We start from the raw sequence: 15863 nt of genomic DNA, 5'->3' as shown, positions 1-15863 counted from the left end.
CCACCGCCGCTCTGCGCCCCCGCGCAGCGCTCGGCGCACGGCCGCGGCCCGGAGCTGCTCCCCGCGGCACACACGCGTGTGCGGGGCGGCCCCATGAGCGCCGCCGGCTGAGAGCGAGAAGGAGGAGCGGGAGGAAGGTCGGACGGCTGCGGACAGCGCTCGCTCCGAGGAGGAGGAGGAGGAGGAGGAGGAAGGGGGACCGCGGGGTTCCCCCCAACCCGCCCCGCCGCCGCCGCCGGGGATGTGACGGGCGGCGATTGTGCGGTGCTGAGCGGCCCCGGGGGGGGGGGTGGGGGGGGTGTTGAGTTGTGCCGCTGCCCTCCGCGCAGCCCCCCGGCACGGAGCGCTCCGGCTATTTCTAACGGGGGAAAAAAAGAACCAGCCAACCAGACGGCGAAGGAAGCTCCAAAACGCACTTTGTAGCTTTTCTCCACTCGTCGGGTTTGGGGTTTGGTGCCGGGTTATTTATTTATTTTTATTATTATTATTATTATTTTCTTTCTGTTATTATTGTAAATTTTTATTATTTTTTTTTTTGTGCGAAAGGAAGTTGTGAACAACTGCGAGTCAGGAAGTGGAAATCCACACCGGTTGTGACAAGCTGGGGCTCCAAACTCTTTCATTATTTATATAGATGTGTCTATCAACATTCTGCTTTTCATCCAAAGAATAAAGGGAAATGCCGGCCGGCCCCACGCTTGACGGGGAATGACGGACCTCATCTGAGCAAAGGAAGGACTAAATATATCAGCTAACAGCAGCACCGGCATTTATTGAACTCCACAGGCTTTTTCCCCCCCCCCCCTTAACCTAAAGACCGAGGGAGAGATTTAAAGGGTCGTTAAAAGGGGAACAATTTGAAAGGCCCCTTTTGGCTTCTGGAGCTCAGCGAACCTCCGGGCAGGAGCGACGTTTGTAGGACGGGCGGCACATCAAGGCTCTGCGCGATGAATCTTCTATCCTATGGATACCACTTATGGGCTTAAGCACCGAGAAGATCCGTAATCGATCATTTCAATGCCTAATATTGCCCAGGATTGCTGGAGTACCCCAAGAGCTGCGTCGGACTGTATTCGGGTTATGCCATGGGCTGTATTCAGAGCATTAGCTGCAAATCCAAAGTTTTCCGGGAAAGTATTTCGGTGATTGAAGTCAAAGCTTCCATCGATCCCATCCCCACCAGCATCGACGAGTCCTCCAGCGTGGTCCTACGTTACCGCACCCCTCACTTCCGCGCCTCCGCTCAGGTGTTGGTGCCCCCCATCCCCAAGAAGGAGACGTGGATCGTGGGCTGGATCCAGGCGTGCAGCCACATGGAATTCTACAATCACTACGGGGACCAGGGAATGTAAGTGGTTCCAGAGCGCGTGCGTGTGTGTTTGTGTGGGCATCGGTGAGGTGGGAAGGAAGAGCAGGGAGCGACGGCCTGGCTGGGATGAGCCAACAGCGCGGTTGGGTTGATGCTAGAAGCTGGTTTCTGTGAAACTTAGCAGGACTTTCTCCTGTGCTTTGCGAGCTGTGCCTGCGCCTTTTAAAGCAGCGGGTGTCCTTGTCCTTCTGATGGGAACGTGCTGCTGGCAAACCAGGAGCAGCACCAGAGAGCCAAGCCCCAAAGCCAGCCCTCCTGCAAAGGGCACCCCTCTGCATCCCCCCCCCCATCACACACTGCGCATTGAGGGCACCCCGGGGCAACCCCAATGCTGACACTTGTGGCTGCTCCCAGCCCCTGTTGTGCTGCATTGTGCCACCAGTGCAGCGGGGACATGGGGATGGCAGGGGGGGGGAACCTGCTCCCAGCTGCAGGCAGCCCTGAGGTGGGATTAGCCAGGGGTAACGCTGTGCATCATCTTGGGGCAGGATGGAAAACAAACAGACATTGGCTTCATTTGGGATATCTATAAGAGTGGGAATAGGCATAGATATATATATGTGAGGTAGGAGGAATGTAGGGGCTGTTTGCTCTCCAAAAGCCCCGTGTTCCCGGTCAGACAGTCATAGTGAGACAAGAATGAGTCAAATGGAAATGTCACCTCCCCGCTGAGCAGCCAGCCTCCCCCCGCAGCCCTCCGCCGGCGCTCTGCTCGCCCAGCACTGTTGCAGGCTTTGGCCCACAGTGCAGTCAGCAGCAGCGCTGCGTGTCTGCATGGAGCTGCAATTCTGCAACTCATGGTGCCGGCAGCGCAACCCTGCAGTGCCTGAGCTCAGAGAGCATAGCTGGATGCAGTGGGGGCTGTGGGCGCTGCTCGGCTCTGGGGGCACAGAGGGAGGATGGAGGGGTGGGAGCTGCTGCCCCTCTGCTCATCCTCGGGGGTTGGGGGGGATGCTGGCTCAGCCCCGTGTGGATTAAAGCGTGAGTGGATGGGGAGGGCTGAGGGAGAGGATGGGGAGGTAGGGCTGGAGAGGAGAAATTCGGACAGAGCGCAGTGCCCTCCTGGAGGCCTGAGCATCCTCTGTGCGTGCGCAGCTCTCCATCCCTGCCCAGCTGCAGGCACAGGTTGGGTAGCTCAGACATGAGCAAATACATGCAGGGAGATGCAGAGCACGGGGAAGGGCGCCCCAAGGAGCAGCCCTAAGGGACAAGCTGCTGTCCTCACGTCCTCTCTGCTCACACAGAAAGCACCTGGAGGTGCAAACTGCAGCACCTGGCCAACACCAGCAGCAGGAAGGGAGCAGCTGAGCTTATCTTGATTGTAGAAGTACTTACAGCAGGCCTGAAAGCTGTGGGCTTTTTGGCTCCAAACCCATCGAGCAAGGACAAATTTGTTGCTCAGACATCCCCAGTTCCAGGCTGTGGGGATTCACAGGTGTAACTCACACATAGGAACACATAGCTGCGGGGGGACATGGGGATGTCCCCAGATGTCAGTACAGCTCACATCCACCACAGCAGGAGGAGCAGGCAGGGAACCAGCACGCCTCTGCTGCTGTGGGCTCACCCCACACCCCACCTGTGCTGTTTGCTTTCTCTGCCCCCGAGTTCCCCCACTTGTAAAGCAGGATGTGGTGCAGCCTCCCCGTACCGTGTTGCTTTGAGAGCTGCAGGCAAAAGTTTGCTGTGAGCTCTGTGAGCAGGCAGGCAGAATGAAGCGCTGCAGGTGTGTGGGAGAGTCATTATCCAGAAAGCCAGGGAAGCAGAGGGATGTTTCCCTGGGAGGCTCATTGGGCTGATACAGATGAGCCATACAGATGGAACCAGGATGGCGTGCCACCATCTGACAGCCCTAAATAAGGGCTGCAAGGCTGCTTCATGCCATTGGAATGCACTCTGGAAGACCTCTGTGCAGGTGGTGCCCACCCTGTGGCTGTCAGCCGTCGTAACGCCTCAACCTGCATTGTTTTGTGCAACAGAAGACTCCAAATGAACGCCATGGGTTGAGCCATGCAGTGCTTCCAGCAGCCCCCAGTGCTGGGACGGAGCAGTGAGGAGCAGCCGAGCAGATGGAGCTGTGCAGCAGGCTCACGCATGGAGGTTAGATGCAGAGTTGCATCAGTTTGGACACGTGCATTTAAAGTGGAAACGGTGATTTTTTGACCAGATAGAGCCCTCTTAGGCGTATGGAGAGAGGAAAAACTAAAGCTCCAACCACGTGTAAATGCTGGGGTTACTTTGCTTGTGGCTCAACACCCCGGGCAGGAGGAAATGGAAGCACTCTGTCACCTCTTTGCATGCAGAACTGGGGAAAACCCCCTTCATCCCAGTGCTGCTGTCAGCAGGGCTCACCCCAAGCACCAGGGCAGGATGCTGCTGTGCCACGTGGCATCGTCACTGCTGGGCTGTGGGGTTCTGACCTGCAGGACCCAGCTCCAGTGGGACCAGCATCACCCAGTCCTGCTTCTTCATCTCCATGGAGACGTGCAAGGAGCAGCGCAGATGGTGCTATGCAAAACAGAGCGAGAAATAATGCAGCTTGAATGGGATCAGATGCAAATCTCAAAGAGCTGCAGGTAGATTTCCTGCCCTGAGAGTCACTTGGACAGCTGGGCAGTGCTGTGCCATCACTGCATGTTAGTGGGCACCTCTCTCTTGCTGAGCTATCACAGCTGCCTCTGCAGGGCTGGAGGAAAAGCCTTTGGTGCTCTTACAGAACACCATGGCTGATTTATAAGGGTTATCCCAGGGCTGCCGCTGGGCAGAGTGCCTGCTCCTGGTAGCACGAGGATGTTTGTTATGAGGGGTTTGGTCTCTGGTGATGCTCATTCTGATTGAAGGTTCGGGAGCAGCGGGAGCGGCAGAATTACAGCCCAGAACCTCCTGGTGTTGGAGCTGATCAGCCACATCAGGCCTGTGTAACCAGAGAGGATGATGGTGCCTTTCCTGCTGTTGTCAGCAAAGTGTTTACTGGGCACTTTCTGGCCTTCCCTTGGCTCCACACCGTCACAGAAAGGTGCTGATGCAGCTGAAGATCGTTCCATTGCATTCTTTCCAGCACCACTGCCGCATTACTGAGCGCAGATACAAGGTGTGCTGGCAGCAGGGCAGCCACCCCCAGCAGCCACCAGCAGCAGCCACTGCAGCTTCTGATCTTCACAGCCCAGCATGGCACCTTCCCACCCACGCAGCCTCCACCTCTGCACCTTCATGTCACATCTCAGCCCTGAGCTGCAGTCACGCTGAGAACCAGGAATGTGGACAAGAACCTTAAAACAACTGCTGAAAGGGAGAGCCTGAATTCAGCCTCCTGCATGGCTGCATGGAGCAGCCTGTCCTCCGGTGTGCATCCCTTGGGATGGCTCTGGGTTGGAGAGAAAACGAGTGAGCATCCCTGGCTGTAGCAGGGCTGCTGGGGGACTCCTGGCTGCTGCAGGTTCACGTTGTCTTCCAGGGAAAGGACTCCCTCTGCCTGCTGGCTGCAGGGAGCAGAAGGCTGCAGTAGCCGATGCCGCATCCCATATCCGCACATCCATAGCCACGCACCCCAGCGCTGTGGTGCTGATCCCAGATCCTGCCCTGCACCTGCAGATTAGTGCAGGTAGCCATGAAAACGATCGATTAATTGATCCCTCGCTCCCCAAGTACCCCAGGAGCTCCTCTGTGCCGGCGCTGTGGGATGGCAGAGGGCTGCTCTCCCTTCTTGGCTGACCTTTCCATCAGGCTGGCTCACGGTGCGTGGTGTCACCGGTGCTGGGATGGGGCAGCGTTACCACCTCGTTGACCTCTGTTTCTCTGATTACTGTAACATCATCCCAGCCTTTGAACCGGGTCCTTCCTGGGCTGCAGAGGGATGGGTTACACTTCCAGCGCCGCGCAGCCAGCAAGGAGGGACCGCAGGTTGGCCAGAAAGAAAGGGCACATCTGCGAGTGTGGGCACAGCATCAGAGCAGCGAGGGGAAATGGGAGCCTGGGGGGCAGTATGATGATTCTTGCATGAGAGGGATAAGGCCCAATAAAATACAAACAGGAGCGCGTTCCCAGCTCATTCCTCTCCTTCCCTGAAGTCCTGCATGTTTCTAAAGGAATTAATTAATGTGTTACCTGTCATTCGTTGGTTTTGCAGGTCGAGTTGGGAGCTCCCAGATCTACTGGAGGGTAAAATCCAGGCCATCAGCGATTCAGATGGAGTGAACTATCCCTGGTACGGAAACACGACAGAAACCTGCACCATCGTGGGTCCCACAAAGAAGGAGTCCAAGTTCAACATCAGCATGAACGACAACTTCTACCCGAGCGTGACGTGGGCAGTGCCCGTCAGTGAGAGCAACGTGGCCAAGCTGACGAGCATCCACCGGGATCAGAGCTTCACCACCTGGCTGGTGGCCACCAACATGGCCACCAACGAGATGGTGACCTTGCAGACTATCAAGTGGCGGATGAGGCTGGGCATAGAGGTGAACCCCAGCAGACCCCTGGGGCAGCGTGCCAAGCTGCAGGAGCCCTCGGCTCAGGAGCAGCCCCAGGTCCTCAGTAAGAATGAGCCAATACCACCCAGTGCCCTTGTCAAACCCAATGCCAACGATGCTCAGGTACTCATGTGGAGGCCAAAGGATGGACCACCGCTCGTGGTGATACCTCCCAAGCACCGATAGTAAAACACCTGGCGTCCCGGCACCGAAAGGGAGAAAACAAAACTGGAAACGAGGCAAAACAATCTCTTAGGTATTAGAATAAACACGTGTAATCTGAGCGAAAGCGAAATGCACTTTTTTAGTCATTCAACAAATGCAACCATTCTACCTTCTCCCATTGGGACGGATTTCACTGTGCTAAAGCTAAAAGAGGAGACCTCAGGGCGGGGTCTGTCTCACCACTGGATTCCTAAGGGAAGAAACGAACACTGATGTCTACCAGTATTGCTTTTTTTGTTCTCTTCCCTCTTTCGGTTCCTGTTTGAACTTCAGTCTCATTAGCTTGCCCAGACTGCCCACAACGATAAGAGCATTTGATTTGGGATTTTAAGAGTCTTTTCTTTCCCCCCCCCCCCCACTTTCTTTTTTGGTTGAGGACAGAAGTTCCTGGGGCAGCAAGTCAACTCTTTAAGATATGGACTTTGTTTTTTTTTAAGCTGTAAGGTTCTGAGTTGCAAATCCAAGTCATGCGGCCTTATGTAGACTTTGCTTTGCATTGCCAAACTTTTGCCTTAAAGCTACGTCTGAAAACAACAACAACAACAAAAAATACCACCGGGCAGAATGTCCTTTCTACAGAGCTTGTGGGAAAAGAGCTTCGGAGCGAGGAGAGGATCATCAGTGTGTCACAGGCAATGAAAAGGGCATGAAAATGGAACAAGCGCCATCAAAAGACAAACCTTCCTGGTTTTAAAACGAGGGAAGCTCGGAAAATCATCTCAGTTTCAAAGCAATGCAAATAAACTGCTGTAGGATGGAGCTCCGCGGCCATGCATCTCCCTACTCGGCAGGACGAATTGAGCTCAGCCCATTTGCACTTCTCAGCGTTGTAACACGGGATGATCTGACGTGCAGAGCCAGCAGCTGCAGCCACAGCTCCGGGGTCACCACACCTGTGCTGTGTGCGGAGGCATTGAGACACGTGGGTGTAAGCGAGGGCAGATCCATCCGCCACATCTACCCAGCAATATCCACAATTCAGGAACGGCCGAGAGCAGCGGGCGCCATTCCTAGCAAACACTAGAAACAAAAGCTACGAAAGAACTCTTCTTCCTACAGTAACGAATCACGTTGGGGTTCATAGGTAGTTTTCTTCCCAATGACCTCATGATCTACACAACTTCCAGGACCGGGGTGCAGACAGGACCCCAGGTGAGACCGTACCCATTTGGTTATGTAGCCAAGGATCCTGCACGGGGTGGTAAGCAGGGAAGGCCCACATCTTGTGTGTAGATCCTCCAGTCAAGAAAGAGCATTTGGAGCAGGAGCCTGAACCCGAGTTTCAGCAAGGGCCTCATCCAGATGGCTTCAGAGATAGCAGATGCGTTTCTGCAGAGGAAGGAGGTGCAGGAAGGTTGCTCAAAAGGAGGGGGGTGTCTGTGGCAGTGCTTTCCATGAGATAACGTTTCTTCCTCTTATTCACAACACGCCTCCAGAGCTGGGGCTGAGCAGAGCCCAGCTGTAGATGCTCCCAGCTGGTCCGAGCAGGTCTCGGTCCCGCGCTGGCTGCTCAGAAGGCTCTCCCATGGGGGAGCACCATTCGCTGCTATTGCCGCCTCCTCCTCCCACACAACAAGGATTTCTCCTTCCTCGCCTCTCCAAAGCCACGCCAACTATTATGGCAACAGGTTCAGCATCTCCCCTGGGTGGGGAAAGCACGCCCAGAAGATACATCCCCCCCGAACCGCCTCAAACCAGCAAACATGGACGTGGGGTCCCTGCAGCGTGCCTCCCCAGGCAGGGTGCCCTCCTACCTGCGCTGCAGAGCTGCTCTCCCCCTCCAATGGGAGACCCTACAGGTAGGCAGTCTGGCATCACAAGCAGCTTGCAAACAACTGGACCGGATCAACCCCAAATCCATCAGCCAAAGGTTGCCTACATCCAGGCTTTGGGATGATAAAGGACGAAGCTGGGGAGGCTTTGACTTGCACAGTCACTCTACTGAACTTCATTTTCTTACATGGATTCAGATCCCAACTACAGCTCTACTGGCACAGCCCTCAGGACTTGGCTGTATTTTCTCCTAGGCAATACATGCAGAAGAGGACAAAATGGGAGCTGTGGGTGATTGCTGGTAACACTTACACGCACCTTTACTGCTGCTCCGGGCAGGCAGGCGGGTGGGAGTAGAAGGGGTATTTATGTCTGGTATTCACTTTGTCTCCAGGTGCTGAGTACTTACAGTTCTCACTGATGTCAGCATGGGTCGAACAAACGGGGCCCAGTTGTCTTAATTAGCTGCACAAAGGAATTCCAAGGAAAAGATTTATTCTCAGTCACCAAAAAATCACATTCAGGGAACACCCATGTCCTTTTCCACTTCGCTTCGTGTTGGACTCGGTCTCTCCCAGCACATCAAGTACATCCATTTCCTTCTCCCTGTAGCTGGTGGACTGGATGCATCCATGCAATTCCATACCGACCTCCTGGCTAAGTTGTCCCATTGCACTGAACAGACCCAGCCGAGCAGTAAATAAATCCAACCTTCACTTTGGGTCAGCTTTGCATGGACCTTCCCCTCCCCAAAGAATGCCTTTATCCCGTGCCTAGTTTCAGACCACTTCCCCCCTTCCTCCACCTCCATCCACACCACCACACCCAGCATAGAAAGTGCTGCTGCCTCTGGTGAGATCCCATGCTTCATGGTTACAAGTGATGTTTTTCCAATGCTGCTTCATTGCAAAACTGTATCTGAAAGGAAAGGTGGCTGGAAGGGGTGGGTGCTGCCGGCACCGCTGGGTGACAGCTGGGATGGGGGTGACCCAGGGCATCCAGGAGAGCAAAACAAGGATGTGCTGGGAAGGGGATGAAGCACCGAGCTGCCCCACCACTCTGCCAGCAGCACTGGGGTCAGGAGCCCAGCAGGGCAGACCCAAACCCTGAGCAGTGTTGGGGGGGGGTTGGCCTATTCATTCTGCACAGCCCTGGGAAGGTGAGGGGTGAGGAGGTGGGGGCAGCCCCAGCCCCGCTTCTCGGCACAGCAATAAGACTCGTCCTTGGTCTTGCAGAGATACTGTGAAAACAAACCCACGATGTACCAAGTCTGGACACTCATGGCGATGTGAAAAACAAAACCCTGCTTTTATAACAGACGGGAAAAATAAAGTGAAGTTTTCAAACCCGCCTGCCTGGAGTGGTTCAGGTGTTAGCTGGTTGCAATAGAGCACTTCCCAACCTCGGCTGCAACGCGCTTCATGGTGAGCAAAGGGAGCTTTTTCTCCCCATTGCAGCTCTGACGCCGCAGCAGACAGAGCGGGGAGGTTTCTGGTTAAAAATACCAGCCAGCATCCTGCATTTTTCATTAGCAGGCCGTGTGATGGGAGGACAGAGCAGCGATGGGAGCACGCAGGCAGCCCAACTGCTGCAGCTCTGCTCCCTGATGCTGTTTGCTTGGTTAGCAAAAGGCTGCGAGCATAAATACTGCAAGCATAAATACTGCAGCTGGGGGGAACCTTCCTAAAGCAGTAGGCAACCTTTGCACAGCCTTTTCCATGCTGTTGTTGGGTCCCTGCTCCCACCGCCCCAAACTGTGTGCAGGCATGCAATGCAAACAGCATCGTGCTCTGCTCAGGGAGATGCAGCAGCGCACAGCAGTGCAGCGGGTGGGAACACGGCAGGGGAGGGAGAGCACGGAGTGCACGGGGGAAGGAATTCGCATGGATGGGGAGGACAGGTTCAGAATGGGATTCATTTCCACAGTGGAAACACTCCAGCCTCATCTGTTGATAGCAGGCTAAATTTAGACACCCTAGTCTGGGAGGGAGGAGGGGGAGAGGGGACAGCAGGCAGTGCTGGGCTATGGGGGGGGTGACAGCCTGGGAGCACCAGGTCACACTAACAGTGCATAATGGCAGCACCTCGTCTGGGCTGAGCCCACAGACCAGGCTTTGCCTTGCCCAGGTTCTCCCACTCGGCTTCAAGATGTTCTGCCCTCACTTTGAAGCAGAAGGCAGCAGCAGCTCCTCGCTTTGTAGCAATATCCTGCTCACCTTAACCCTGCTTGGGGCCTTTGCAGGGGATTTCCCTTTGCTGATACAAATCAGGTCTCCTTTCCTCTCTCTCTTCTATCTCACACCTCTGTAAGCTGCTCAGATGCACAGATTCGGGGCTGTGAGGCTTCCAAGGGCTGCAGAGGACTCCTGAATACAGCCCGTACCCTGCAGCAAAGTACAGGAGAGAACTGAGCATGGGGGAACACGGCACAAACCAGTGGCACCTGTGTTGAAGGATTGCATCCCTGCAGGAGCCCAGCCCATTTTGCTCCTGGAAGAAAGAAACAAATAAGGGCTCCAGGCCCACATTTGGTCCTTGGTTTCCTCACCAGCCCTGCCAAGCTGGGAGCTGATTTGTCATGGCTTTGTTCTTTGGTGGACATCTGTCCACATGCTGGACAGAGGCCACACGCTCCCAGGGCACCCAGCACAGCTGACAGCCTGCAGCAGCTCCTGGCAGCCACCAGCCGAGCAGGGCGCAGCTCACCAAACTCTCGAGTCATCTGGTAAAAATGCAGGCTTGGAGAAGTTGACTTTGCTACGTTTTGTGCATGTTCCTGTAGGCTCACGGTCACGATCAGCCTCCCAGCACCGCTCAGCTCCTCCAGCAGCTGCTATGGAAACCAGGAGCAGCACCCATTCCCCAAGGGCAGGAGGTTCAGGGGTTGGTTTGTTTCAGCTACGATTTTGGAAGCGTTGCAAGAGAGCAACTCAATGCTCAAGCAGCATCTGCAGTCATTAGCAGAGCCTCTCTCACATAAAGGGAAGAAGAGTTTAACAGTCAGCAAGCAGCACAGCAGGGACAACCTCCAACTGGTCCCATCATTCCAAAAACGAAGCTTGCAATGGCTCACTGTGCCAACATCACATTCTTACCCAGCCGGTCTTCTCCATTGCCAGCAGACCTCTTGCTATCTGGGGGAGCACAGCTGATAGGGCCCTGTGAGGAGGTGTTGCATGCCACAGCCGTGCGAGATTAACGCCAAGAATTTAAGGTCAGTCATTTGGGCCAGCTGCTATTTATAAAGAGGAAGGAAAACAGAAGAGCACTATCACCTCCAGGCCTTAGGAAACGTGCGGTCGAGGAGGACACATGGGAAGGGCACACTTGGAGCTCTCCTGCTTTTCCTTCCATTCTCCAAACCAGCACCTTTCAGAAAACGTTCTCAGTTCTGGCTCTGTGACCCCAGGGCTGCTGATGCCCACATTAGTAGCAAGGGTTACAAACAAAACCATCCCAGCAGCACTGCCTCTCATACAACACACAGCATGCCCATGTTCAGAAATCCAGGCTACTCATGAAAGCCTGACAGCCTACAGGCTTGCAGAGCCTCTCCTCATCTAAAGATAAGCCCTCCCTGTGCACGATATTCACCATGTTTCAGTAGTCTCCCTTTTAAAGGGAACCCAACTCCTGTCATCCCCGGCTGCAGACGAAGGACACTTTGCACAGCCAGGACAGGAATCAGGCTGAACGTGAATGTTTTAAGGCGACTTGAGAAAGAATGACTTCTTCAGGAGCTGCTGACAGGTGTAAGCATTTGGTTTATAATATTGGATGTGAAAACAAGCAATTACCAACTATTTACAAGCACAAAAAAAGCACCGCGTGCCCTCTTGCCAACCAGACCCCAAAGTGACACCCGCCATCATACTGTGCTATTCAGAAAATGAAAGCTCAGAACGTTTCTGCTGAAAACAGAAAGAGCAGAAGTACCCCAAAACGTCCTATTAGGACCAACGAGATCAACCCATCCCACCTGCATGTATCTCCCTCTCATACATAAGCCATTCTTTCAAACGTGTTTTTCACAGTGCAACAAAAACCCATTCCATCATTGAGAGGTTTTGTGGAGGTCAGATGCATCAAATAGAAAAAGCATTTGTCCAGAGTGCCTGCAGGGCATTCTTTGTAGCATTTGCTCGTTGTGTCAGAGTACAAACATATGAGAATCTCACAAACGTTACAGACTGAATCCGAGAGTTACAGGGGGAGCAGCACAAACTCACAGGTTAGAAAACAACAACACGGAGCTGAAGGTGGAAACCAGCAGTCAAAGCCACGAGCTGCAGCATCACCGACGCCTCTGGATGGAGGTCATGCTTCTCCTTCAAGGTCTGCAAGTGTTCCCTATAAACCCGAGTTCCTGAGCTCTGTCAAATTTAGAGGGAGGTAAAAATAAGAAAGCTTTTACTTCCCACCTCTTTGCTGAACGTTACTGCCATGGGAACGTGCTCTGCACGCTGCCAGTTTCTTCCCAGATAATTTCCTATTTCTCTGCTAAGCCTCTGGCTCACACATGACTCAGATTTAGCACTTTGGTGAGATAAGCATGCGCCCCATCCTATACTTAAAATTAGCAGGGCAAGCTTCGGCTCCTTCTTAAGAACCAAGGAGAATCAATCATTTACTTCAATGAAAAACGCGCTGGTTTGTATCAGAAACCAACTTGAGCTGCTTACTGCCTTGTCTGTGCATAGGGAAGGACAATGAAAAGCAAAGCTAACAGTAAGCTATGAGCACAGGGCTGGCAATCACACCTTACGTGTGCTTGTTTCTTCACGATCCAGGGAGATAAGCCCTTCCAACACAAGTAGTATAAAGACAGATAAAATTGTTTAATATAGAACAAGGACAGTTGCTGCATAAAAATAAGGATATTTAAGGAGGGGTGGGGAGGGAAAAAAAAAAGTCTGACATTTTGTATTTAAACGAGAAGCTGTTTGGATATTGATCACACAGGTGACTCATGAACGTAGGAGCTACAGCACAGTTCTCCAGGAGAGCTCAGGATGTTCTTAACTTCTCCAGCCGCTAAACCCAGAGGAAGATCTGTGGTGCAGAAAGAGAAAACAAAGCAGAACACAGCAGTGAGTGCTGGAATTTCCCTCAGGCAGAATTAATTTAGCAGATCTGATCTCAAAGAGACTTCCAGAATCCTGAGCATCAGAAGCTTATTATGGGAATGCACTGATATTTCCAGCATCTTTTACTTGACACTGCATCAGTATGTAAAGCTAGATGTGATTGTGCTCACTTGAAAGCTTACTATCTGGAGAGAGAAATGTTCTACTTGGTAATGAAACAAAGTTTAAGGGTCTTGCTAAAAGTAATCCATCAAATCAATGGCAGAGTGGATCCCAGTGTTAAACCTCCGTTCTCAGTTCAGTTCTGCAGCTGTAAATCACCATCTCAATTCAGCCAGAAAGGAACTGATTTATTTCACACCCTCTTTCAACCTGACAAACGGAGGAGATGCCAGATTCACACGCACAGCTTGAGCGCACACATCGTGCACTCGAGAGGCGGGGGATGAGTGTGACCTAACTGAAAACCCTCCCCTCTACGAACCATTTCCCTCAGTGGAAAGCACACACTCAGAGCACAGACTATTAGCCCTGCACAGTGACATTCAAAAGGAAATCGGAACTTGTAGGTTACTGCTGCTTTCAAGACTTGTTCTCATACACCACTCAACTGTTTCACTCTGGTTCTGTTTGCACTCTTAATGAAGAATTAGACATGAGACGGTACTTACGTGTTAGTTGATCCAAAACCAAACCCTGAAAGAAATGCAAAAGTAGAAAAAAATCATGGTTAGAGGTGAATGTTGAAGATACACAGCGACGTGCTCCCTCCCACACGCCAATACAGAAACATTTCTTTCCTGCCTTAGGCCAGGGAAAGTGATGCCCAAACAATGGAAGTCAAATCTCCATCTAGAAGAAAAGTGACTTGGCTTGGCTCCTGGGAGGGCTGTGCTTTCACTGCTAATCCGTTAGCTTCATTCATTAGCAACAACTGCATACAATGAGCCTGCTTCGTTCACCTCCCCACAAAAATAAGAGGGCTGCTTTCCGAGGATGGAGCCTGTGCTTAATGCAAGCCAGTGGCAGCAGGACACCAATGAATGTATGAGTGTTCTCTCAAAGGCTCTGTTCTCTGCCCTGTGTGAACTGCTGCAGCTTTACCAGGTAAAAAACCTGGCTGTTGGTGCTCTAGCTTAATTAAACTCCACAAAAAGGGGTGAAAAGCAATAACCAGGGGGAGCATAAAGAAGAGCAGCAATTTATTCACATGCAAAGCAGGAAGTGATGGAATCATGAGATTAAGTCAGATTAATCTCTCCTACCTCCTCCGCTTGTCCCAAAAGCAGAGAATCCACTGCTCTGTGTGCCAAAACCAGTCCCCTGCTGTGACAGCGATCCAAACGTTGGGGTATTCTGATTTGCTAGCGTGCCAAATGATGCTGTGTTGTTACTGGTACCACCAAACCTGCAGTTAAAAAAGAGACAATTTGTGGTTGCAAGCTCATTCTCATTCATAGCAAAAGTTTGTCCCCAAACAAAAACAGTGCATTCCTTAAACAAGGACACATCAGTAGAGCGAGACCACTGGGTACAAATAATTGCTCATTCTGGAAATGGATTGCCTTGATTTGGGAAGGACTGCTGCGTGTAGGAATGTCTGCTCAGCCCCCATCCCTAACGTCCACCTGGCAGAGGGGCAAATATCTTCATACTTACACAAAGAACATTTTCAAGTGCTTGGCAATGCCAACAGCAGGCACTGAGCGGAAGACCTTAACTCACACTCTGAGTAACATTCACCCTTAAAGCTCAAAAAGTACAGCCCTGTTGTATTTCACCAGCAGGGCAGCAAACAGCTATTTACTATGGAATGCTCATGGCCAAGGCATAAAGCAAAGCCCAAGTGCACAACTCAGACTCCCAGCTTTCAGACAGTTCCTTCCCCACTGCCACGCAAACACCCTGCAGACTTCCCAGATCCTTTCTCTCCCCAGCCCATTTGGAAGCTCTTCTGCTACCCTGAGGATCTGCACCTACCTGACACTTCCCCACCACACCTTTGGATTATTTCCCTAACTGCTTTTGGAAACTGAAATAAGAAATACATTTTTATATATGGAAATTGATCTCCTTTCTCCACCCACTCCATCCAACCAAGTATTGTAGAGCTATCATCGTGACACGCTAACGAGACCATGATATGCATTATGGTTCTCTACCCCCCCACATAGACTTCTCCCAAACCTGAATGCTAGAGGAGTGCTCAAAGAGAAGCTTCGGGCGTTTCTCTCTTAAAGCAGGCAAAACACAGACACAAAATACTCAGATGACAAGCGCTGCTACGAATCTGCAAGCACAGAGTGCTGCTAACACCAACCCAGCACCAGCCCTCCCCTGAGCAGGCTGCCAGCCACGTTGAGTAACGTTCCAGCTTTGCAAGGCTGTGCTTCAAATGCACTCTTGTCATTTCTGACTTAGAATACGAAGCGACAGCGCATTAACCCACCTCTCCATCCATCCAGATCTAGCAGAGAATTAAAAAAAAAAAAGAAAAGCAACAGAAATATCAAAACATATCTCTCCAGATAAAGGACAGCCCTTGCAGCAGCGTGACAAGCAATTCACCTGCTAAAGGACAACACCTCTCCCAGCCTACACAGTCGACTGTGCACACTGCCCCACACGCTGCATTACAACAGGGCAGTTCAATGACTTTGCAGCTTTGGCCTCATTTACCAGTCCTGGGCTGGCTCCTGGCTCACCTAACATGCAGGCAGCATCAGTTCAGAACCAGAGATGTGGATTTCCCAGCAAAGACAGAACAGGTTTTGTTGTTCTTTTAGAAGAGGAGCGAGGTGAGGACATGCAATGCAGAACAAGAGGTATTTACAGTGCTCTGTCTCCTCAGGACTATGCCATTAAACACACAAATCATGTCTGACAGGAAGCGGTGGTGAAAACAGCGACAAGGAAGCGTGGTTCAAAGTGCTTCTTCCA

The 15863-nt window shown here is 52.2% G+C and overlaps 2 protein-coding genes across 4 annotated transcripts in view; one reads left to right on the top strand and one right to left on the bottom strand.

Annotated features, from left to right (window-relative positions):
• FAM78A (family with sequence similarity 78 member A) lies at positions 1-9181 on the top strand. Of its 2 annotated transcripts, XM_072353026.1 has the most exons (3): positions 1-137; positions 547-1348; positions 5496-9181. In XM_072353026.1, the coding sequence occupies exons 2-3, from the start codon at positions 1086-1088 to the stop codon at positions 6022-6024; spliced, it is 792 nt and encodes a 263-aa protein (XP_072209127.1). In that variant the 5' UTR covers positions 1-137; positions 547-1085; the 3' UTR covers positions 6025-9181. The 2 variants fall into 2 exon arrangements, with proteins under 2 accessions (XP_072209127.1, XP_072209126.1); XM_072353025.1 differs by having other exon boundaries at positions 1-1348.
• A 2404-nt stretch (positions 9182-11585) lies between these two features.
• Positions 11586-15863, bottom strand: part of NUP214 (nucleoporin 214) — a 36381-nt gene continuing 32103 nt past the window's right edge. For both annotated transcript variants that reach the window (XM_072352800.1, XM_072352801.1), the window contains 3 exons: positions 14189-14331; positions 13595-13619; positions 11586-12888 (listed from right to left, as the gene is read on the bottom strand). In XM_072352800.1, coding sequence (XP_072208901.1) covers positions 12855-12888; positions 13595-13619; positions 14189-14331 — 202 coding nt within the window. In that variant the 3' untranslated portion in view covers positions 11586-12854. The remainder of the gene's footprint in view (positions 12889-13594; positions 13620-14188; positions 14332-15863) is intronic.

The sequence above is a fragment of the Excalfactoria chinensis genome, chromosome 18, assembly GCF_039878825.1.
Source record: "Excalfactoria chinensis isolate bCotChi1 chromosome 18, bCotChi1.hap2, whole genome shotgun sequence".
Taxonomy (NCBI): Eukaryota; Metazoa; Chordata; class Aves; order Galliformes; family Phasianidae; genus Excalfactoria; species Excalfactoria chinensis.
Note: the sequence above shows the minus strand (reverse complement) of the source record. Positions and strands in the feature narration are given on the sequence as shown.

Coding starts and splice junctions, on each gene's coding strand:
- FAM78A (XM_072353026.1), top strand. CDS start 1,086: ATGGGCTGTATTCAGAGCATTAGCTGCAAATCCAAAGTTTTCCGGGAA. Junction 1,349..5,495: donor CACTACGGGGACCAGGGAAT/GTAAGTGGTTCC, acceptor TTGGTTTTGCAG/GTCGAGTTGGGAGCTCCCAG.